This window comes from Chanodichthys erythropterus, chromosome 5 (genome assembly GCF_024489055.1).
Source record: "Chanodichthys erythropterus isolate Z2021 chromosome 5, ASM2448905v1, whole genome shotgun sequence".
NCBI lineage: Eukaryota > Metazoa > Chordata > Actinopteri > Cypriniformes > Xenocyprididae > Chanodichthys > Chanodichthys erythropterus.
The window spans coordinates 27,409,633-27,434,093 of record NC_090225.1 but is presented as its reverse complement, the minus strand read 5'-3'; the positions used below and the strand labels follow the sequence as shown (position 1 = coordinate 27,434,093).

The following is a 24,461-nucleotide window of genomic DNA, read 5'->3' as shown; positions in this document are numbered from 1 at the left end:
ATGAGTACAGCGGAGAGTGTTTACCTGAGGGTTTTGTTTGGCTAGTTCTTCAATTTTATGCCACATTTCTTCCCGTTCCTTAAGTTTGTACTTCTCTCTAGGGAAGAACAGGAAAACAACAACAGAGTTTAGGATATGTCAGAGAAAATAACTCGTATGGATATGTGGAAAGATATGGTTGCCTCAAGGTTAGCTCAAAAAAACCAACTTGTTTAGTAATTCTGCTTAGAGAACAAAGACAGTCACTGGGTCTCAAAATCTAGAGAACTGCCTACCTAGACATCATCTCTGGGCATGTTCGATGCCCAAAATGCTGTCTCTCTCTTTGTAGTTCACTAGGATTTGAGACAGTAAATGACAACTGCTGACAAGACCTTCTCAAACAATTTATGTCAGAACAATCCTTTACAATCTTCACACCTTTGCCTTCCTTCATATTCTCTCTTTCTTCCCTTCGTTCACTTACTTCTGCTTCTCAGCCTTGTACTGCTGAGTGCAGTCATCAAACAGCTTCTGGTTCATCTCCATAAAGAGCTTTAGAGCATTGTAGATAAGCCCATGGATTGTCCTGCAGGAGGAAACAGAGCAATATTAGCCCAGACATTTAAACAGAACGTTTCTTTCTTCAGCTGTTCATTCATCATAAGAAAGCTTTTTTGAAGAAGATATGTCTTAATGGAAAAAAAACAAACAAACAAACAGATTGTGACTATACAAAATCTGTCAAAGTGTAGCTATACTTGTTCCAGTGGCTCTTGGAGTTCTTGTAGAGAGCGGGAAACATGATGGGGAGGATCTTAGCGGCATTGTCGCTGATCAGGCTCATGATGTACTCGTTGTTCCAGTAATACAATGCTCTTTCAGCAACCTGGAACACGCAAGACATTACAGAGATCAATGACTATCACACTCCACATGCATATGCTAGTACTCTCTTTTTATATTATTGCATATTGTCGCTGTCGGGTGGAAAACCTCGTTTCTCCAAAAATGTTACTTCAAGAAATGGAAGAAACGCTGTATTTTCTAAATAATTAAATACCACATTGTCAAAGTTGATATTGTGTCTTTATTATAGGGTCAGACACTTGCATGTGTCATTATGTTATGAACATTTGACCAAAATCAAGCTCAAATGGAGTTACGACCAGCGACCAGAACGAGTTGCAAGGTTTTTGACCAGAACGGATGCATTGCATTGCATTAAAGTGCATTGCATTATGTTTTCATCAACTTACAGGTTATGAAGTTTACTGTAGTGATGTAGTCATTTGGCCAAAGTCTCATGTTACTAAAGACGAAGTGCTACGCACAGGATATTTGAGACAGTATTGGCTGTGACTCAATGACAAATGCTAGACTAAGACACTCTTCTCTGCTCCTCAAATACATACAATATTAGCCTTTATATATAGTGTTTCGTTAGTAACAAAAACGCTTTACTTATTCAAACAACCAGTTCTTTATTTACCCTTGCATTGCATGCAGCACTGAGGTGGGGTGGCATTAAGAGGTTTGACCGACAGTTTGAGGATCCAGTCACAAGCTCTTAATACTTTTCATTGGTTAAATATGTGCAAAACCCACTGACAGACACAAAGGATGACCAATAGTAATGATTTATGAACAAAATTAATAAGACAAAACATGGAGATGATATGCAAAAGACGATGTAAATGATGCCCAGTGTTCAGTGATAGAACGAGATCAGTACTGTCATACCTGGAAGTGTGGACTTGATACACACTTGGCCAGCTGTCTAAACAGAGGCTCCATGACTTTAACAAACTCTGAGGGCTCGATGACATCCAAGATTTCCTCCAGCTCATTCAGAAACATCACCTCCTTAGGACTGTGGGTCTTGGGCCAGAACTTCAGCAGACCCATAATCACCTAAAGCAGAAGAGGAAGGCAAATACCTGAAAAAGCCATCTTGGCACTATTTGTTATGCTCAAGTTCAACATGAATAAAGAATTCATACAGAAAAAAAACTTGAAAGAAATGTTAATAATAGTGACAGGAAAGGGTGCAGTTGCCAAGGCTGTAAATCTTACAGGTTCAGTGAGGCTGCTGTCCTTTTCCAAAAACTGCACCACACAGTAGGCCAGCTGAAAGTACAGGAAATTATTATTTTTTTTCCTAAAAGAACACAATAGGATGACTAACATTGAGCCACTACTATTCCTCATTCTATTAATACAATGTGCAAAACATCATAACCTTTAATACTTAATCCATAAAGTATAGACTGGATACAGTGAGGCAGTGGTGGGCGATATGCTGGATAAAGCACTAAACCGGTAAATATGAATTCTTTCAAATGTGGTTATGCAAAATTTATGGGCATTTGACCATTTTCAAATATCACAGTGAAGGAGAAAATGCAAGAGCTTGTTAGAAAAAAAAGGTGCATCCTCATGGTGTGGAACTGAACCAAAGCCCCTTTAGTTACTGTTGATAATGCTGTAAAGCTTTGAAGGTCCAAATTGCCGTTTCAGTGAGACTTTCAGTGGGGTGTACTCATTTTTGCATCACCCTAATTTGAGTAAAACTGAAATTTTTGTTCTCTAAGTTATATTATTAACCTTACTTTCATGTAAACATTAAACATTATTAATCATTAAATTATTAATTATTAATCATTAAATTATTAATTATTAATCATTAAACAGATGACATTTTGGAAATTGTTTTTGTGTTCATTGAGATATTGTTTAAAATGTTACTTTTCAAAGGGGGTCATTTATGCTGAGCACTGTACGTGACTTTTCCAGCATGATTACGTAATGCGTTGCGCATCACAGAGCAGTGCAAGATGAGCATTTGTGGTTAAAAAGTGTATACATTTTTATTTTTCCTCAAAAATCTTAATTTCTTTTTGACTGAAAAAAGACCGACATAAACATCTTGGATGACATGGGGATGAGCAAATTATCAGGAGATTTTAATTCTGAAGTGAATTAATCCTTTAAAAGGGGACATCGGATGCCAATTTTCCACAAGTTAGCATGATTCATTAGGGTTTTCATGAAAAGTCTATAACATACTTTGATAAAAAAATTCTTAATGGTTGTGTAAAAAACACCCTTTTTACCTTGTCAAAAACAGGTCTGTTCACAGCGAGCTGTTTCGGTGCATGTCCCTTTAAATGATAATGAGCCACTGCTCACCCCACTCCTATCTTCCATGGGCAGGCTGTACACACCATTTGGCAGGTATTGCATTGAACTCACTATTCTTATTTATGCAGTTATAAATGCTGCATACATTTGAAAATTACTTGCTAGTCAATAACTATCACCTTTATAAACCTTATTGTAGTGTTACCATGTTATATTTACATAAAATGTACACTGTTTGTAATAAGACAAACACTTTAATGCATTGTTCATTATAAACATGCAGTTGTGAATTACAGTGAGAAGGTTCTAAATAGAAATGACGACATATATGTTTATTCGACTGTATTATTTTGATAATGAACAAGCTGCGATGTCACGTTTGTAGTGCTTTGTTGTGTGGGCGTGAGGCGCCGGCGTGAGCAAACCGCAGTCTTTGCAAGGGACTTGTTCATCGTCATGGCAACGGTTCGTGGCCAATTCAAATTACAACTTTGTTGTCGTTTGTTGAAAAATCATACCACACTGCTCAGAATGTCCCCGACCCAACAAAGGCAGATTAAACATGTTCAGTCGGGTTAAAACAAACTCCGACCAATGGCGAACAGACGTGTTTGTTGGCATTTATCTGTGCGGTGGGAACTGGCCTTTAACTTTAGCCGCATACTTGCTAACTAGCACATAATTAGGAAAGGTGATTTGCAAAGATTCATAAAAAAAATAAATAAAAACCTATAACGTTACTCACGTCTTCTGGAGGTACTTATCCATCCTTCAGGAACTTTTTAACAAAACAAACTTTTTAGTGCAGACATAAACGCATATAGGTAGATCCAGGGGATCCATTCCCTTCAAAAACAAAACTACTCCATTGCGTCTTCAGCGGCTCAGATGTCGAGAGTAAAGGACGACTGCTATGTTCATTCTTATATCAAATAACAAAATGCCTCAGTCGCTTTGGAGACATTCTTGTCTACACCTGCGTGGTGTCGGACTGTCTGTTTACAGCTCACTCAGGGCGGGTCTATGCTAAAACGGCAGTGTCTGTCATGAGTCGTGGGAGTGGCCTGTGCAAATTTACGTCACTTTGCCAAGAATCTGTGAACGGCTTGATCTGACAAAGCGCTTATGATTTGTGGGGATTAAAAAAAAAAGCACTGGGTGGTTTTTTATCATTATGGGGTGGTTGTGTACGCACACTGCCAACACACATTTATGTCAAAATACCATGTAAAAGTGAATTTTGCATCTGATGCCCCCTTTAAAAATACAGAAGCTTAATTTTTTTTGGTTCTGATTTTTTTTCTTTCTTATTGTTTCCCCCAAATGCAAACAAATACAATTGGATTTTTAATTATTTTTTTAAATCACACAAGCAAGAGTGCTGTTCAGCCACAGGTAATCAGCGTATTCAGTGCTACAGCATAATTCAGTACTTCAGAAAAAAGATCTCCTTAAGCGTACCTGTGGGTGATAGACGCTGAGAGACTTGACTTTGTGTAAAGGCAGTAGCACTCTGATGAGGAACATTTTGTGCTCCTCTTTCAGTGGCAGGGCAAAGCCATTAATTATGCTGTGGGAAGAACATGAGATTGGTCATGTGACAGACAGGTTCTTTCAGGTCAGCAAAGAGAGAAAGACCTCCTCTCAGATTTGTCATGGCAACACAGATAGTAGTCACACTCACCTTCCTAAGATTTCTAAGAGCTCTGCAATTCCATTGTGATGCTCCGTCTCGTAAATAAACCTGCAGTGAGAGATCAAGGACATCGACTCAATGGGTGAATTCTGGAAAAGCTGTCCATCTCACCTTTTCTCACAAATGCAAAACTCATCTGATTCAAAGACGCAGTTTCTGTATCTACTGTTACAAAGTTTATGAATGAGAACATTTTGATAAACGTATGCAGAGGTGGATTAGTTAGACGGACAGCTTGCCTGTAGAATATATTGTTGATCTGCCGACGGATGTATGCTCTCAACCCCAGGAACTTTCCATAGATCCTGTGCAGGATGGTTTTTAGGAAGTCCCGCTCTCTGGGGTCTTCACTGTCAAAAAGCTCCAGAAGCTGAAAAGAAATAAGGTGAACTGAATCCATCAGCACAATCATTAGATGTGTTCTGAGAACCAATCCCAGTAACTACGTTTACATGCATCCAAATAATCAGATTGATAGCTCAACTGGATTGACAACACTTGTGAACACTCAGGTGGTGTAACCTGAAATAATGTGATCAAAAGGAAAAATTTAAAACAACAAAACAACTGAAACGACTACTTTCGCAATCAGATTAATAGTGTTGTCATAATGCGCATGTTTACAAATGTTTTATGTCATACAAACTTGCGTATATTTAATTACATCTCGCATCTTACAAACTGGTCAGAAGATGAGACTAAACATTTACTAAATAAATATTTGCTTGTGACGAATCTCAGCTTTCTTTTTAGGCCCTGTTTACACCCAAGATGCTTTTGGCCAATCGGATCACAAGTTGATTACGCTAAATGCAGGTGTAAACGGGATGTAAAGCATTTTGAGTTTGTCCACTTTCGACCAGACTGCTTTCGTAGTGTAGATGCTCATGTGGTCGAATGTGTTCGAACAGCCACTAAAGGCTGTCTACTCTCCGCCTACTGACTTAATGCGTAAACATTAAGGGAAGCATGCCAACCAGACAGGATTTAAACTTTATCAGCTAAAGACCCAAGTTTGGTTTGAAGACGAAAAATGTCCCAAGCACAATGTTCTCTCACTATTCCTGATTTATAACGCACAATCACAGTGTTCGGACGGTCTTGTGGCTGTCAGAACAGAAACGAAAGCTGCTGCTCTCCGTATGTTTTTCTGTTGTCTCCGGTAGCATTCATATGTAAATTGCGCAAGCTTATTTTGTCCATTAGATCGAAAGATCTGAAAAAACCCATACATTTACCCACCCACTCGAAGAAATCAGGACAGAAGTGGTAGAAAGTGGACAAAAGAGAATAGGAATGTGTCTCCCTCATCCACTTGTGATCCGATTGACCAAAATGCATCTTAATACCAGGTGTAAACAGGGCGTTATATATGTCATCAAGCCAAAAATGACAAATATACTCAAGGCAGCTCCAGTGACATTACTATGGTGGCTTTTTTCAGGTTGTGAACACAGGGACTGCGCATGCGTTGAAGTTTTGTTGGGAATACATGTAATGTCATGTAAATGAATATGTGAATCAGACTGCAATGTTTAGGGTTCATATAAACAGTACCTTCAGGATCTGAAATCGGATTGGAGTTATTTGAAAAATAGTGCATGTAAACATTTCTAGTGAGTTGTACTCCACAGTGCACTCTTGAAACACTGCAAGGCCAATAAAATTCTAGGCCCAGAATCATGCTCTCCAAATATCAGTATTAAATTTTTTTTAAATAATAATAATAAATCTGTTGACCAAAGTGTACAAAGTAGGGATGTCCTGAGCTGATCTCAAGCTGAAACTGTAAAAAAAACTTTTTACAGTTGATACAAGTATCAATCAGACTCAGAATCATTGAATACTCAGTATTCAATGACTCTGTTCGGAGGGATAAAAACTTGATTGGGACATTCCTAGCACAAAGAGATGTTGGCATGGTGATATACCCTTGCTTAGTATTCTACACAGGCAAGTGCTGATCACTGTAACATGCATATAAAACCTGTAACAGCAGCTAGCCTCAGTTTTCCTTACTGACAATCACAACAGAGGGAGTATTTATCTTCCTCTGATTGTGTGCTGATGAGGACAAACCATGATGAAGAAAGGACACTCACCGAAAGTACAAACTTTTGGTCGATGTATTTTTTGGCAACATTGGGCTGGAAGTCAGGTGACTCCAGGAATCTTAAGAAGAATTCATAAACAAGCTGAAGATGAGAGAAAGAGGGGGAGAGAATGAGAGATATAATAAAGATTAATACATGATGAATGTATCTGTCAGGTCCCTTTTGCCACCAAAACAATAAAATGTTGTCAGTTCTTGCACAAATGGACTTTTTAATAATTTGAGACAGACGCTGTATTCCAAAACCTAGTGAGCCGCCTCGTTGAAATCAAGCCGGCAGCGAACCTCAGAAGTGACTGGAATACAACACTCTACATAGACAGCAACTCTGATTTTGACAACAACAATTCAAACTTGAGAACCATATAAATGATAAAAATGAAAACGCTAATATAAAATGAACACACTAATATAAAGTCAGTTTTAATTTGACTACTTTTGGACCGAATAATATTTTTTTATTACGCATTCTCTTGCTTTGTCCATCTAGGTAGGATATGCATTGCACTGAGATCAAGGAAAAATAAGGACATGTGATACTGCTTTTGAATTTGGCCAAAGTTCTGTACCCTTATGGCTCGCAAAGCACTTTTCAGGCCTTAAATTTGCACAGCATAACACAAAAAGGCACATAAAAGTGCAACCACCAAAAACAACAACCATCGTTTAACATACACTATAGGGCTGCATGATTAGTCGTATTTTGATCGTGATAACGATATCTGCCTCTCTTGATTAATTAAAAATAATCGTTGCGACATTGGCCCACTGGTTGTTTGTCCTGAGAATATTTTAACAATTTGACAATTCCATTATCTTTCATTGGCAATAAGCCTCCACTATCTTTCCTGCTTGGGATTGCCAGATGTCAAGAGCATAAATCCCCCAAATTGAGCTTTTCTCTTAAAAGGATATGTTTCTTTCCAATGTTTTAATAATATTTATTAATTATTATTAATATTCCCAACCTAGCAACCATGCGCAAATGCTCTCTCTGGACTGCAAAAGAGCGCTGACAACACAGACAAACAATGGACATTTAGCGCTGTCTGTTGTAAAATTCAGCATCATACAGCCAGTCTGTGTTCCTTCATTTGCAGCTACTGTGTGTGTGTGTGTGTGTGTGTGTGTGTGTGTGTGTGTGTGTGTGTGTGTGTGTGTGTGTGTGTGTGTGTGTGTGTGTGTGTGTGTGTGTGTGCGTCTGTGTGGGGTCTTAAGAAACTTATCTTTCTCTTTCTCTGGTTTATCTGGATATTCATCGTGATTATAGTTTTTGAGCAAAATAATTGTGATAATTATCAGTTTAACCATTATTGTGCAGCCCTAATACACTAAAGATTTTGATAAATATGACTGGGCTTGTAGAGCTGATATTGCACAATAAATGGTGGACTGAGTTGACAATTAGCTCCACACACACCTGCAGGTGGGGCCAAGCGGCCTCCAGAGTGGGTTCATCCTCTTCGGGGTCAAATTCTGCTCCCGTGGGATTGGAAGAGGGTGGCAGAGTCCTGAACAAGTTTACAGAAAACTGAAAAGAAACACACATTATCTGTCATTACATGAACAGAGAAACTGCCTATTCTAAGAATATCCTAAAAGTACTATAATAAACCAATAAAATATGTGTCTATTCAGTATATCTCAAAGGAACAGGCATTAAAGACATTTTTAATTACAGGTAAACAATTTACAGGTAAAATAATTGGGTTGTCACAATACATTTTTTGTAAAAGTATCACAATAAAGAGTAGTATTAGTACCAAGCAAGCAGTAGTATTATTGTGTGGTTGTGTTGTTAACATCTTTTCTGTTGTATTACTTATATACAGTTTACAAGAAAATATTATTATTGCTACACTGGAATTTTGTTGTCCAAATTATAATATTTTTGAATGTATGTTTTAATTTCTTCACACAGAAAACTGACTTGTAAAGCCACAATTTACATTTTGAAGTTTAATTTATAATTGTGTTTTCAACAAGCATTTTAAATGCTCCCAAACCTCTCTAAAGTCCACCAAACTCATTATCAGAAGCACTCGTGTTGTTGATTTTGCTGTTATATTCCACATGCACCATTTTTAATTGTTGGCTCATGTAGAGATGTATCCGATGGACTTTTTTGATCGTCAAATGTCTGTTTTCGCTTTATAGGACACTGTATAATGAAAAATTGAATTCCTGTGTTGCTGTCTTGCATTCTATGTGAACGTCACCAGAAATAAAACATGCCAATGCTGAGTCTGAGCCACAAGCTCAAAAAAAATAGTTACTTTTACTTATGCTAATTAATAATCAGAATTATGGAAGCTTGTATCTGCCACTGAAAAATAAAAAAATAAATTAAAAAAAGGTAATTGCAACTTCTCACAATTCTTAATTTTTTTCCCCCTCGCAATTGCGAGTTTACAACTCCACTGAATTTATAACTTGCGATTGCAAGTTTATGTCTCGCAATTGTGGGAAAAATGTCAGAATTGTGAGATAAAAAGTCGCAATTATCTTTTAAATTGTTTTATTCTGTGGCAGAAACAAGCTTCCATAAAGAATAATAAATTTTTCCACGAAGTGATACATAGATCATTAGTTTAACTTTAGCCAAACAATTGGCAAGTAATTTGGTGCATTTTACAGTATCTTTGAACATTACCTGTCCTATCAGAGTTTAGAGTCAGAAGCAGAGTCAGAACTATCCATCAAATTAATAATTAACCATAATGTTTGCACTAAATTTCAGCTCTAAAAACCTCACCTCACACAGTTAAGAACAAACTACAATACTGCAATGTCTCTCTTCTTTAGCTCTCATTATGAATCCAAGGGATTAAATATGTAAGACCTTAAATATCAACTTCCTCATAAGTGACAAGTGGTAAGATACTGTTTAATACTCGTGTCCCAAAATGGCTGAGAAGAAGGATAGGAGTGTTACTACTGCAGAGGGGCGGCACAGCTTTCTCTGTCAAGATGACGCAATGTTTCGACCACAGCCTCAGATTAGAGTCGACTCAGACCTCCAGACAGGAGAGGGAGGGGCGAGACATTCTCACTGACACCTCAGACGGAGACGGGAGAGGGGGACATGAGAGTCTAATGAGTAAATGAGAGGATGGGGAACGTGAAGGGACAATGTGCATCTGAAAGCTAAGAGGCTTGAGATTTATGATTGTGATTGTCTTACAATTCAGTTGCAAGAAATAGGGTTGCTAATATATTAAATGTTCTCAGTATATACACCAGATACTTTTATTATATCACAATGTATTACAATGACTTCAATGCACTTTTATTTGGCATTAAAGGGATAGTTCACCCAAAAATGAAAATTATCCCATGATTTACTTACCCTCAAGCCATCCTAGATGTATATGACTAACTTCTTTCAGACAAACACAATTGGAGATATATATATATATATATATATATATATATATATAAGAATATTTTTAAATGTAATAAAAATAAATAAATAAATAAATAAAAAAAATCAACCTTTTAAACAATTTTCATTTATTTCAGAGCAAATACATAAATATTTGTATATTAAATTGCTGGAAAATATAATTTTGTATTGCTGAGCCCTATTCAGGACACAGCAGTTCTCTTCTCCGAATTATGAATGTCTGAAAGGAAACGCAGGTGTCTGGGCCTTGATTTATGACGGTTAATTACCCATAATTCCCTGGTGTACATTTACACTTGAGCAGATTTTATCCTGGGCCTGGCTAGTAATCACCTCTGCATTGTTCAGGCAAAGCCACTTCTGTCAACTGGTCACATGATAGGCAGAGGTGTGTACTTCCAACATGTTTGTCCTATTATCTTCTGACCAGATGAGAATCAGCTAACCAACATATATGTGGGGTAAAGAAATAATAAGAAAAAGGTAGTGGAAGCGTGTTTGACATGCATGTGTATAAAAAATGTCAAGCAACTGGTGATACAAAATTGCTTGTGTTGACACTTAGGTGTCAAATGAAGATTTATAAAATTGTTTTTTAGATTATAGGTAGATTTAATATACAATATCTCTAAATCCTCCATGCCACTTGTCACTCTGAATGAGTTCTTGTGACTCATGTGAAAGGTGAGTCACACGATACAGTGCAGATGAGGCATCACCTTAGTGTGTTTGCAGTTCTGAGGGATCTCAGAATGGTAGGAGAGGATTAATGTTGCCATGGAAACTGAATTAGAGGGGTAATTTTCTATTTTAAAAATGATTATTACATTTGAGAAAACTGCCAAGTGATTTTTGAAATGCAGTACTTTATTTGGCTTCAGTTTTGACCACTCAAGAGAGGTAAGGTGGTGTGAACTAAGCCACACATTGTTTATATGCACGGGAACCATGTATAAAAGGTAATGGGGATATAGCTGTGCGATTAATCAAAGTTTAGTTTCCATTTTGACTTCCATCAATTATGAAAAGACGATAGTTGAGAATTATTGTGGCGCATTCCATTCGTTTAGAGTGGTGACCGCTCTCAATGTTTAGATGGTGCCTGGTAGGCTCAATGTTTATACTTTTGGGGGAGATACCCATGAATGGCGAACTACTAGTCAAAGAACAATAAACTGGGTTAAGAAAATTTAATTTTTAGCATTAAAAAAAAAAAAAATCATACATACTTCACCTTTAAAAGGCAAATCAGTCAAATCATGTTACTTGTTGTAAAATGTAGTCTACTGCAGGAAGTGCTTGATATCAAATGGAGTTTTAAAAATGGTATTAAGCTGTGAAAAAGAACTCATGTTGTTCCCTTAAATGGCTTTCTGTCAACACGGACAAGCAAAGAATACTTTGGGCTTCGGGTGTGAGCCTTAATGGGTCAAAATGCCAAGATTGCCAAGTATTCATGTAAACACAGTTATGTCTTAAATGAACGTAAAAAGTTGTAAGAAAATCAGATGTGTGTCAGTATATTAGATCCATGCATTCAGTCTTAAAGTGACGGCACCCTATTAAACCTGCTGCTGTGTCAGGCCATCCTTAAAAATATTCTTGTTTGCCGTAACCCGACAGACCCTGTCAATTTAGGACCGACTCAAATTTTAATTTTTTTTTGCTTTAAGTCCGACCGACTTTCCGGTTGTAAATTTGCGTTAAGACCGACCAATTTTTTTTTTTACTCTTCAAACAACTAATTCAAAAGCAATAAAATAATATTAATTATATTTTAGTAAGTATTGTAAATGTATAAATAGCCTAGGCCTACATACAAAAGAAGGCTACGTTCTTTCTTTTAAATAAAAACCGTCATCTATGTTTACATTATTAGTTAACGGATGTCACACTATGGCCGGTGCGTTCGCTTCTTCTCAACCCGTTGAGAGACGAGACGTGCTGACAGATAAAATAATTACATGATTGTGATAGCCTACGTATATTTCTCTGATTTCTTCAAGCCATCGTATTTACCATGTTTACTATGGTAATAGCGCACATAGTCTTGGTGATCAGAATCCACATCGGATCACAAACATAAGTTATTTAAAACACTTGCTGCTGTCTGAAAGTGAGTTTTGAGCTAAAATGATTTTAAAAGTCTTTAATGCTGGTGTTCGCTGATAACCTACATGTAATCATCGGCGCCTCCATCTCCACACACAGATAAACTCCGCTCGTACCCACTCCCTCCTCAAGCCCGAGCTGGCCCGCTTTGGACCAATGTATTCGGCGGGCCGAAAAACCCGGGCCGTTGGCCCCGAGGAAGCCCCGATGAGGCACGATCAAGCCCCGGAAGTGACAGTGGAAACGCGACTGGCCCTGGCACGCACTAGCATGCCCGCTTTAGGCCCGACAGTGGAAACACGGCTACCCCCGAAAGCACAGGTTGAAAGACCCAGTCAGTGACGTCACGATATGCTAATTTGTTTAAATTCATACCTATGTAATCACCATCACCAAAATTGTACTTTTTTTTTTTTTACATTGAAACTTGAAAAAATATATATAGACCGACCTACCGACCCCTTTTTTTTTTTTTTTTTTTTTTTTTTACTGTTACTGCAAACCAAAATATTTTTAAGGATGGCCTCATTAATGTTAATCAAACAACAAAAGACAAAGAGGACAAACACTCAATGCTCTTGACTGAATAACTTTTGTAGGTTTAATTCATACAGTGAAGACTACAGTGTTTTATTTTTACTAGGGCTGTCAAAATAACGCGTTAATTTCGATTAATTAATCTGAGAAAAAATAACACGTTAAAAAAAAATAACGCAGATTAATCCACTCCGTATTGAACTTTGAACCTGGAGCCGTTCTAGCCACCATTCGACTGTAAAATGAAGGAGGGAGACAACTGCTACGCTGATGGAGAGAACGAGCAGAGCTCCTACCGCGTGTGCGCAAGCTCTCTTCTTCTTCAAAGTAAGCACCGTCTTCGCACTCTCTCTACCTCACACATAATAATCTAAATCAACTGACAATGCTAAAATTTCGTAAGACTGAATCCATGTTTCACGAGGCGCATTCGGAGAATGTTTTTCCTGAATAACCGCTGGGTGTGAATAGTGCTCAAAAGAGTGTCACCTCATCTTCTCTGACAGGCGCCCTGCACGTGCAGCTGACATAAACCACACTTTCAGTAAACAAAAAGAAAATCCTATCCAGTGGTGAAGTATTTTCTGTGTTGACAAATCTTTTGCGATATCAGCATCAGTATCTAATAACAGTCGCGATTCGCACGCAACCGCGTCAACGTCCACTAATGTCCAATTCGCAACCTAATGACTCTGAATTTGAACAGATTCATTTTAATGAGTCATGACAACAACTGATCTGTCCACACGGTCCATGATGAATCATTTACTCGAACAACTGAAATGAGAACACAAGTGTGCTTACCCCATTTAGCAAGAGTGGTTAGTAAAAGCCTTAATAATTAGTAGTAGCCTTAATAATCCACAATATTTTCAGGTTATTTAAATGACAATGTGTAGTAAATTAGGCTTACCTATAAAATCAGTTAGTTTAGACTGGAGTGAGGTGAAACCAGAACAAAGCAAGTTGTTGTTAGCTAGGTGCATTCAATTGTATATGGTAGAAAATTATATTATTAGTTAATATAAAATGCTACTTTTTAATACTTTTAGGTTTAGCAAAAAAGCATCTTCCCTTAAAAAGCTATAAAATCACTATCATTTTATTTATTTTTTTTGCAAAGAGGGCAAGAAAGAATTACAGTGGGAGTGACGGGTACTTTATTGTCAGTATCGGGCTCGCAGATCATGTGGGTAGGGCACTTTTTATTGTTTGTGTGGATGACCATGTCTGTCACCACCGAAGACCATTTTTGACCCAGGAAAAATCCTACATTGATTCATTTGAATTGAAATATTTAATGCTTTCACAGCAAAAATTATGTATGTGATTAATTAAGATTAATTAATCACAGAGTATGTAATTAATTAGATTAAAATTTTTAAATCGATTTACAGCCCTAATTTTTACATTTGATTACTATATTCAGTTTTTGTATTTGGCTGTTACCTAAATATTATTATTTTAGACTTGCATGAAAAACAAGCATTTTATTCGTATGATTTTTCTATTGTATTTGTCCTTGTAGTTACCTTCTTTTGTTTTGTTTTACTTACCATTTACTTTTGACTTCATTATGTACATACATTACTTAGCCTAGTATTAGTTCATATCAAGAACTGTGACATTTTACTGTTATCTATATGTTGATTATTTCCAGCAAAATATACTTGATATATAGCTATAGTGAAGAAAAAAATACTTATGCGATTTTGGTAATACTGCTCACCCCAATCGTCTTAATAAATCGTGATTACAATATTGACCAAAAGTAACAGTGACCGATTTTTTTTTATATGATTTTTGCCAAAATCAAGCATAATCGCATCCCCCAAATGGGATTCATTGATGTATGTCTGCTTAGGGGATATTTTCACCCTCTCACCATGATGACAGCTTCGGGGTAGATGGACTCTGTGACCACGTCGCGGTTGTGTGTGATGTACTCCACCATTTCATTAAGGCCGGCTCTCTTCACCTCCTTGTACTTGAGATCACTTAGTGGATCAGTCACAAAGTCAAAAAGCACACAGCACTGCCGCAGTTTCTGGACAAACAGTTCTTCTCGATCAATGGGTGGGGCATCTGGAATAGAAGACACAATATACAAAACAGCATGAATGACACCTGTCAGGCAGGAGATAGGCAGCAGGCAAAATAGTCAATCAAACCAACCGTCAAACCTCCCAGGGAAGATTTCTAATACCTCTTACTGTGCTGTTTCACACCAACGCACCATTTAAACAGAGTTCCTATTTAGGAGGCTCTCTGGTCCACCAGAGTCTCATTTACACCCTCCTCTCACCTTGACCATGAACCTCATGTCTGTCTGTGTGTTGTGAACTGTGTGTCCCTGCATGAGTTTGTAGAAAATAGCACAGTTCTGCCAAAACAGCACACTGCTACAATTATAAGACCATAATGGCTGAACTGGAATCAGATGACCAAGTACTAGGGATGGGCAATATAACATTTTATAAAATATTTTAAAATGTCATTTATTTCTGCAACGGCAAAACTGAATTTTCAGCATCATTACTCCAGTCTCATGATCCTTCAGAAATCATTCTAATATGCTGATTTGGTTCCTCAAGAAACATTTCTTATTATTATCAATGTTGAAAACAATTGTTCTGCTTAATATTATTGTGTATTTCTCAAGATTTCTTGATGAATAGAAAGTTCAAAAGAACAGCATTTATTTAAAACCGTTTTTGTCTTTACTGCCACTTTTGGTAAATTATTAAAACTGCAATTTATACAATTACAAATAAAACTTCAGTGATTAATTAGCATCATAAAGCCCCCATGTGGCATTTTTCAACATATTAAAATGTTTTAGAAAAAATATTTCCAAAAAACTTGAATATATTTAAATATATTTTATTACTATGTATTGTTATTTTGGTACATATTAGGTCTGCTCCCTAGTAGAAACATTAGTCAATGAGAAGTGGCTCAGTCAACCAAAATTGTATTAGTCGCAAGAAAAAAAGGAAGTGGCGAAGTCACAGATTGTGACAGACAGATCATTAACAGCTGGTCTAAGTGGTAAATACAGTACACCGGGCAGGACATCCAAACGCTCATTCATCGACCTCAAATATGGCTTATCATATGAAACATATGTAAGCAGTAGCAACTTTACATGGCCACTTACTTTAACATTAACATAGATAAATGTGAAAGCTGAATAGTAGCGCACTTACTTCATGACAGCTAACATGGAGGCGCCGGTGCGATCACGTGCACTTAAAATACTAAATTTTTGGTCATACAGATAAGAGTAATACATCTTTTGAATCTGTAAAAAGTCTACTTTTATTTGTGTGCACTCACAATAACAACAAAATGTTGTGCTCTTGCAAAATAATGAAAGCGAACAGGGTGCACTTTCTGCCGTTTGTCACCAAAAAAAGAAAAAAAAAGAAACTCACAGACATGAACAATATATCTATAGAAAGTGAAATGTCTACTTTTAATGAACCAACTGAAATGGAAAACAAATATTTTCAGGTTCTGTAATCCATATGAAACGTGCATATAGGCGCGTCCACTACTGCAGAGATGAGTCAACATCGTCAACGTCATCACTGCAGCCAAAAAATACAGAAAACTCTAGTTTATCAAATAATTATTAAAATGTTAAAGCAATCTCCTTGCTGTTTTTCCTCGACGCATTCATTATCATTACTTCTGCCAGTGCACTGTGGCAAGCTTTATGTGTGCGCTTGAATTGGCTATGTAGGCAATAAAAGGCTTTTTATTTTGATTTATATGGTTTATTAATAAGCATGTGATTAGTCAACTATTCGCTTAAAATTAATAACTACTAGTCGACCAGAAAAATCTTTAGTCAAGGACAGCCCTAGAACATATAAATGAAAATAGTTAAATATTCTTGTGTTTATTTAATGAAAAAAAAAAAAACTCTGAAAAACATTCACTATTTATTCACTATTTTTTACTGCATTTTACTTCTTGCTTTAAATATTCGCACCAAATGGCTATTGTGGGTTCATTCTCCCATCAAGCTATTTCAGACCAAATATACAAATTGAAATATATTGATATAGGAGAATGTAAATTGAAGATATAATTGTACTACACGTATGTTTCACTATTACCACAAAGAAAAAAAACAAAAACAAATATTCAGTCAGCAAATGTTATGTAACTTGAACATGCATCAGGCTAACTCAAGTTGCAGTGATCCTGAAATTTTAAAAATCAGTTAAAGAGCTGCAATTTGTCATTTAAAAATCATACAGAAAAGGTATTAGATCTGACGGTGTTTTGTGATAAACAGACCCTGTCCATCGAGATGGACGGCGCAGGGTAACGAGGAGGGGATGGGGGATTGATCCACTTTTGAGCAGTGTAGGGGACAGAATAAAAACGCAGAACTAAAATCTGGGGCACAGATGACAGCTTCAATGAATCTATATTAAACGGGATCCACAGAGAGTTGCACTGCAGCAGCTCAATCAGAACATTCCAACTTCCCGTTTCAAATGTCACCAAACACAAATGGTACAATGCCTGAAATGTAATTGCAGAAGAACAAACAGCTCAAACAAACAGCTTTTATTGTGAGATTTTCATTATTTTTTCATTAATCAATCTCTTTGAGAGATGGGTCTTGGTGTCTTACACCATGATTGTGCGCAAGTACGAAATATATTTGCCATATCTTTAACCCTGCTGACACAAGTGAATTCTTTCAACAGTGCTTTATGCTGGTGGAGGATTGCAGGATTTCCAGAATAGCTGCAGGCCATGAACCTCAACATCCTGTACCAGGCCAGCAGTCTGAAGTAGGAGTGTGTGATTCGGAGATCTTATGCAATGCCAGAGGAGAAGGTCTGGGAGTGATGAGAGGTGGAGGACATAATGGAGGAAGAGGATGGCCTGCTGCCAGCAGGTTTTCTGCTGATGAATGCACAGGATGGCTTTCATATTGATCTAATCAAATCAAATATGCACTAGTATATACGTATAAAAGCATGAAACAAAATAATCAGAGTCAGAAGTCAATGATAAATGGTGGGGGTGCACCCATTAGGAAATTTGAGACAGATACGGATGGCTAATCATTTATTTTACCACTTTTATGTATTGGGGTGGCAATATACAGCTGAAACTACAGATGTGGGCCAAATTAATTCAAATGTGTAATGCATTAGATATTAAGTCAAAAGGATTTTTGTTTATTACTTAAAAATGTGTACAATGGTCTCATATATATATATATATATTTTACACACACACACACAGTACAGTCCGAAAGTTTGGAACCACTAAGATTTTTAATGGTTTTAAAAGAAGTTTCGTCTGCTCACCAAGGCTACATTTATTTAATTAAAAATACAGTAAAAACAGTAATATTGTGAAATATTACTAAAATTTAAAATAACTGTTTTCTATTTGAATATATTTCACAAAGTAATTTATTCCTGTGATGCAAAGCTGAATGTTCAGCATCATTACTCCAGTCTTCAGTGTCACATGATTCTTCAGAAATCATTCTAATATGCTGATCTGCTGCTCAAGAAACATTTAATGTGTACAATTGTACAAAATATGCGTGTACAATATTTTTTTCAGGGTTATTTAATGAATAGAAAGTTCAAAAGAACAGTGTTTATCTGAAATCTAATCTTTTCTAACATTATAAATGTCTTTACTGCCACTTTTGATTGATTTAATGCATCCTTGCTGAATAAAAGTATTCATTTCTTTAATTTCTTTAAAAAAAAATAAAAATAAAAATTCTTACTGACCCCAAACTTTTGAACGGTAGTGTATAATGCTACAGAAGCTTTGTATTTCAGATAAATGCTGTTCTTTTCAACTTTCTATTCATCAAGGAATCCTGAAAAAAAAGTACACAACTGTTTTCAACATTGAAAATAATCATAAATGTTGCTTGAGCAGCAAATCATCATAATAGAATGATTTCTGAAGGATCATGTGACACTGAAGACTGGAGTAACGATGCTGAAAATTCAGCTTTGCGTCACAGGAATAAATTACTTTGTCAAATATATTTAAATAGTACAGTTATTTTAAATTGTAATAATATTTCACAATATTACTGTTTTTTACTGTATTTTTAATTAAATAAATGTTGACTTGGTGAGCAGACGAAACTTCTTTTAAAAATATAAAAAATCTTAGTTGGTTCCAAACTTTTGGACTGTACTGTATATTTTATATACACACACACACACACACACACACACACACACACACACACACACACACACACACACACACACACACACACACACACACACACACACAAAGTGCTCAGCGTAATTGAGTACACCCCCTTTGAAAAGTAACATTTTAAACAATATCTCAATGAACACAATTTCCAAATGTTGACAAGACTAAGTTTTATGTAACATCTGTTCAACTTATAACATGAAAGTAAGGTTAATAATATAACTTGGATAACACATTTTTCAGTTTTACTTAAATTAGGGTGATGGGACTCATTAGAACCTAAGATGACTCTCTTCAGGGTTGTGTTTAGATTAAGTAATGTAAATCACTAATAATTAGGCATCTGCAAGGAGACATCTCAGCGCCATTACGCTAATTGCAAGATAAACTGTTATTACTATTATCACAGGGGGAACATATCTCTGGTGAGTGTTTGAATTGGATTTGTCACAGACTAGCGCTGTGACGAGTTACTGAGAGTGTGCATGTGCAGACAACCCATTTGCAGACTCCAGCACTCATGTTAAGTCAAGTATACTCAGATTTGTATAATTTCTTTTGTCAAACAGTTTAGCGTATACGCAGTATGTATAACTGTGTATTTCAGTATGTTCCTTCTGAATTGTAAAATTTAATTTACACTCCCTCAGATATGAGGTCATTATATCCCCTTATTTTATTTCTATTGGCCAGTCAGAACATATTAAAGTAAGGCTCTTATGCAATATCTTTACACTAAATCTAGCAACAAGTCAAAGATTTGCACCCCTACGCTTATACTAAAAAACAAAAAGAGGGTATGTATCAATGTTTACTTCTATCTGCCCTGAATTAGGCCACAGGTGTAATACAAATATTGTTATTTGTCGATAACGACAGTTAGGCAACCAGTTATAAAGGCTGAATGGATGGTACAAAACAGAGCAAGAAAACATTAGAACAGCATAAAAAGGACTGTGACAAATTGGGCTGGGCGATATCTCCAAATTAAATCATAGCCTATATCAGTATTTGAATGGCGATATAAAGTATATTTTGCTGCATTTTATACTTTTTCTATTTTGATAAAAAAAAAATCTGTATTTATTTAAAAAAAAAATCCTGCCCAATGTTGTCCTACAAAAATGCTCATATTTAAGAATATGAAAACAAATATAGCAAATGTAACCATCTAGGCTATGCTATATGTGCAAAAAAAAAAAAAAAAATTGAACTGATTCATTTTAATGAATAGTTAAAACAACTGAACTCAGGAGACGTCACTGTCTGAATGGGTGTAGCTATAACAAATAATTTACTCAGAACACCTGAAATGAGAACATAAGTGTGCTTACCCCATTTAGCAAGAGTGGTTAGTAAGATTTAGCCTAAATAATCCACAGTATTTTCAGGTTATTTATATGACAATGTGTAGTAAATTTCCTTTAGGCCTAAAATCAGTTTAGACTGGAGTGAGGTGAAACCAGAACAAAGCAAGTTGTTATTAGCTAGGTGCATTCAATTAAGGTAAAGATAAATAAAAAAAATAGACTAACAGTTAAAATAAACTTTTTAATGCTACTTTTTAATATTGATTATTAATTATTATTATTAATATAAGTACCAAAATAATTATCAGGTCTAGCAAAGAAGCATCTTTTCTTCTTAGAAAGCTAAGAAATCAGATTTCTTTGCAAAGACGGCAAGAAAAGATTATAGTAAGAGTGGCAGGTAATTTATTGTCACTACTGGGCTTACAGATTACATGGGTAGGGTACTTTTTACTGTTTGTGAGGATGACCATGTCTGTCAGCCACCACCGAAGACCATTTTTGACCCAGGAAAAACCCAGACTCCTGAGAGCAAAATGGAAATATCTGCATGACATAAAAAAATGTACAGAGAAAACACCTATGAAATGTGCAAGTTATACACTGAGGTAAACACCACATCTTAAACGCATTAAACAGTATCTGATGGGGCAAGCCACGTATAAACTATACACATTAACTGTATGTCATGACTTATTTTGAATCCCTTAATATAAAGCATGTCGCAAATTTAGGACAAATTGAATTATGCACTTTCCACTCAGCAGCTCACCTGTCCTCCGCTATTTTTCAGATGCACTTGTAATATCAAATTATTGCATATCAATATAAATAGTATTGCCTCATCCTTTATCATTTATAAAAATACATATAGATATATTGTACAAACTCAATATACCGCCAAGCCCTACAACAACACACTGCCACAGCCCACAGAAAGCAGACACTTTAGCAGCACACGGTCAAATGTCTCACAGATGACCTATTTGATTATCCAAAAGTTGTCACAACTCCTGCAAATCAAACCGGTACGTGACTGCGACACTGGAGCCTCAGAACCCGCAGGGAAGCATTTATCTTTCTCTCGGCCTCTTATGCACACAAACAAATGACACAGAATAGAGCTTCAGCTTGCTATTTAGTCCACAGTGATTATTGCGTAATGAGCCGTGCTTTTCCTTGAGTCCTCCAGATGGAAAGCAGGGCTGAGCACTGGAAGGAAAGCCCTTATGAATGTGGGATTACTAGACCTCTGGCAGGAACATAAGTTGCCTACTGCTAGAACCACAATTCTCTTAAACCTTTATTTTTAAGGCTGGGGAAAATAACATTAATTCTAGGGATGGGCATTTCAAGCAAAAATAATATTCGAAAATCGCTGGGAATTATTCGATTATTATTCGAAAATCGCACCCCTCCCCCGCACCCACGCATCAACACACAAACAGTGGGAGAGAGACCATTCACGCTTTCAATCTGTATGATATTGATAAACTGTTTAATTCATTGGAGATTATGCTGTCTTAACTCAAGCCATATAATGATTGTAATGTGCTAAAACATATTAATATGTTCGTTAATATAAGTGAAAGTAAAATCTGCATGGCCATTCATAACAGTGCAAAGCAGAGCGAATGCTTTCAATTAATTCCTACGTTGAGCTTCCGGAGGAATAAACTGAAAACGCTCGCTTTCCGCCAGTGTGGACTATCAGTGTTGCTCGCTCGCGGCGTTCGCCTCGCTTTTGTCCAGTCCGGCACCTTTTTGTGGACACGCACCATGAATGACTGAGGGGATTTTACTTTCACTTTCAAATTAGCGCCAATTCGGGAGCGGTGACAAGTTATGATAGCGATGTTGTTCCTGAACACCGGCAACACCGACTATCGCAGCAAGCTTACCTCAAGCCATATTGATTTTAGATCTGCCCAAACTCGTTATATCATTGTGAACAGCCTGAATGACGGCATGTGTGTCGTGTGAACACTGATTTTAACGTCTCTGTTATATGCCACGCTTGTCTATGTTCTGCTGTTAACAGATTTTTAGGTGCGTTATTGGCAGCGCGCGCGCCTCCCTCTGGTTACATGAACGTGTCACCATTGGAAACATGAGGATTTTTTTAAGACGACAATCGCAGAACCTATTCGATATTCTGTAATTAAATCGACTAATCGAATATTCGAAAATCGTGACACATCCCTAATTAATTCCTGTTAATAATATTTGCCGTTTACAGCAAATACAGACTACAGACTACTACTACTTCTTGTCCTCATTTTTTTGTACTTGCGCACAAAAAGTATTCTTATCGCTTCATAACATTAAGGTTGAACCACTGTAGTCACGTTGACTATGACGCCTTTACTACTTTTATGGACCTTGAATGTGGTAATTACATTGTTTTCTATGGGAAATAAAAAAAGATTTCATCAAAAATGTCTTATTGTGTGTTCCGAAGATGAAAAGTCTTACGGGTTTGGAATGACATGAGGGTGAGTAATTAATGACAAATTTCATTTTTGGATGAACTAACCCTTTAAAAAAATACTCAAGGTATAATCAAGTACATGTTCTCATTTGATAGAAAACCTTTAAAATTGTGAAGACAATAGATTTTGATAATGTTTTCTCATATGTTAAAACACTGCTGAGAAAACCCCAGAAAAGGTGATGCAATTTATTGATTTATTTTGTTATTCGTGCTTGACATGATTATGATTAGAAATATATGACAGGTCATAAAATCAAGTTAAGTTTATCAGCGACATATGCAATCGGATCACGGAAGTCCTATAGCTTTTCAGCATGTCATGTCACTCTGTGAGGATTTTCTCAAGATCTACGCATCATGTTATCTTGAGTATGGGCTCATTTAAATCAAATTCTTCTAAATAAAGCTGCAAGATTTATTATGGTCTACTAATGTTTTGCGAAGTTACAAAGCAGAACGTGGAACAAACATATGGAAATAACATCGTGGAACATCTGTATACTGTTTACATGCGAGTCAGTTTAACCTCATCAAATAGGGTATATGTCAAACGTCACATGACCAAATCGGAAAACTAGTCTCATTGCATCCGCTTGTCAGAGAAAGTGTTTACAGCGGTATGAACTGACGGCTTATCTATGGACTTTTAAGGTAATCAGCAAAACGTTAGTGTGAAGAATAAAAATGAAAAAAAACTTTTAAATATCAATCTGCCCATGCAGGGTATATCAGTTATGCTCATTTTAGCTCGCTCCTTTTAAGTTCTCTTGAATAAAACAGCTCATTTTTTCATGAAGCACATACAGAAGACCTAAACCAGAAGCGATCTGATCTGCTTTACAGAATACAGAAGTTAGATTGCGCATAACCCCTATCGTGATCGGTTCGTGAGATTGTCTCCCAATTGAATCACAACTGAATCATGTGATTATTGGGCGATACAGGTCTGAGGCGGATCGATCGAAGCACTAATATGAACTATATAAAAGGCACAGCTAAATGATATCTATTAGAAATTAAATTAGAACTTAATATTCTGTAATTGTAAATAAATGACAAATAAAAACAATATGTAATAATTAGCTGTTTATGCCTGGCTTTCAATTCTACTGTTGTGTTGAATGGCTGTAATTACTTATTTTTAGCCCAGAAATAATAATAAAATCCATCCAGTACTTAGAAAAAGATAAATAATAAAATTACAGGAACTGTATTTTAAAAAGAGAGGAAACAAACAGGCATTTATGTAATCTGGGAGTTTTTATTTTTCATTCTAAAATGTATTATTGTTGCCCAGCACTTATAAATGAGACCTCAGCACATGACCAAAACAGCTATGTTAAAATAGACTAATGCGATGGCACAAGAAATCTACAGTATCCTACATTTAGTTCTGTCAACACAACACATAAAATACTGTCTTTATGTTGTTTCCACAT

The 24,461-nt window shown here is 36.4% G+C and overlaps 1 protein-coding gene across 2 annotated transcripts in view; it reads right to left on the bottom strand.

Moving 5' to 3' along the window:
- Nucleotides 1-24,461, bottom strand: part of ppp2r5d (protein phosphatase 2, regulatory subunit B', delta) — a 51,983-nt gene that overhangs the window by 7,671 nt on the left and 19,851 nt on the right. Inside the window, exons 4-15 of one of the 2 annotated variants that reach the window (XM_067386759.1) lie at nucleotides 14,873-15,072; nucleotides 8,353-8,463; nucleotides 6,922-7,014; nucleotides 5,059-5,189; nucleotides 4,808-4,867; nucleotides 4,585-4,693; nucleotides 2,056-2,109; nucleotides 1,723-1,893; nucleotides 741-868; nucleotides 467-568; nucleotides 276-335; nucleotides 25-97 (exon numbers count right to left, since the gene is read on the bottom strand). In XM_067386759.1, the coding sequence (XP_067242860.1) occupies nucleotides 25-97; nucleotides 276-335; nucleotides 467-568; nucleotides 741-868; nucleotides 1,723-1,893; nucleotides 2,056-2,109; nucleotides 4,585-4,693; nucleotides 4,808-4,867; nucleotides 5,059-5,189; nucleotides 6,922-7,014; nucleotides 8,353-8,463; nucleotides 14,873-15,072 (1,292 nt within the window). The remainder of the gene's footprint in view (nucleotides 1-24; nucleotides 98-275; nucleotides 336-466; nucleotides 569-740; nucleotides 869-1,722; nucleotides 1,894-2,055; nucleotides 2,110-4,584; nucleotides 4,694-4,807; nucleotides 4,868-5,058; nucleotides 5,190-6,921; nucleotides 7,015-8,352; nucleotides 8,464-14,872; nucleotides 15,073-24,461) is intronic. The other variant, XM_067386760.1, reaches the window with a different exon arrangement.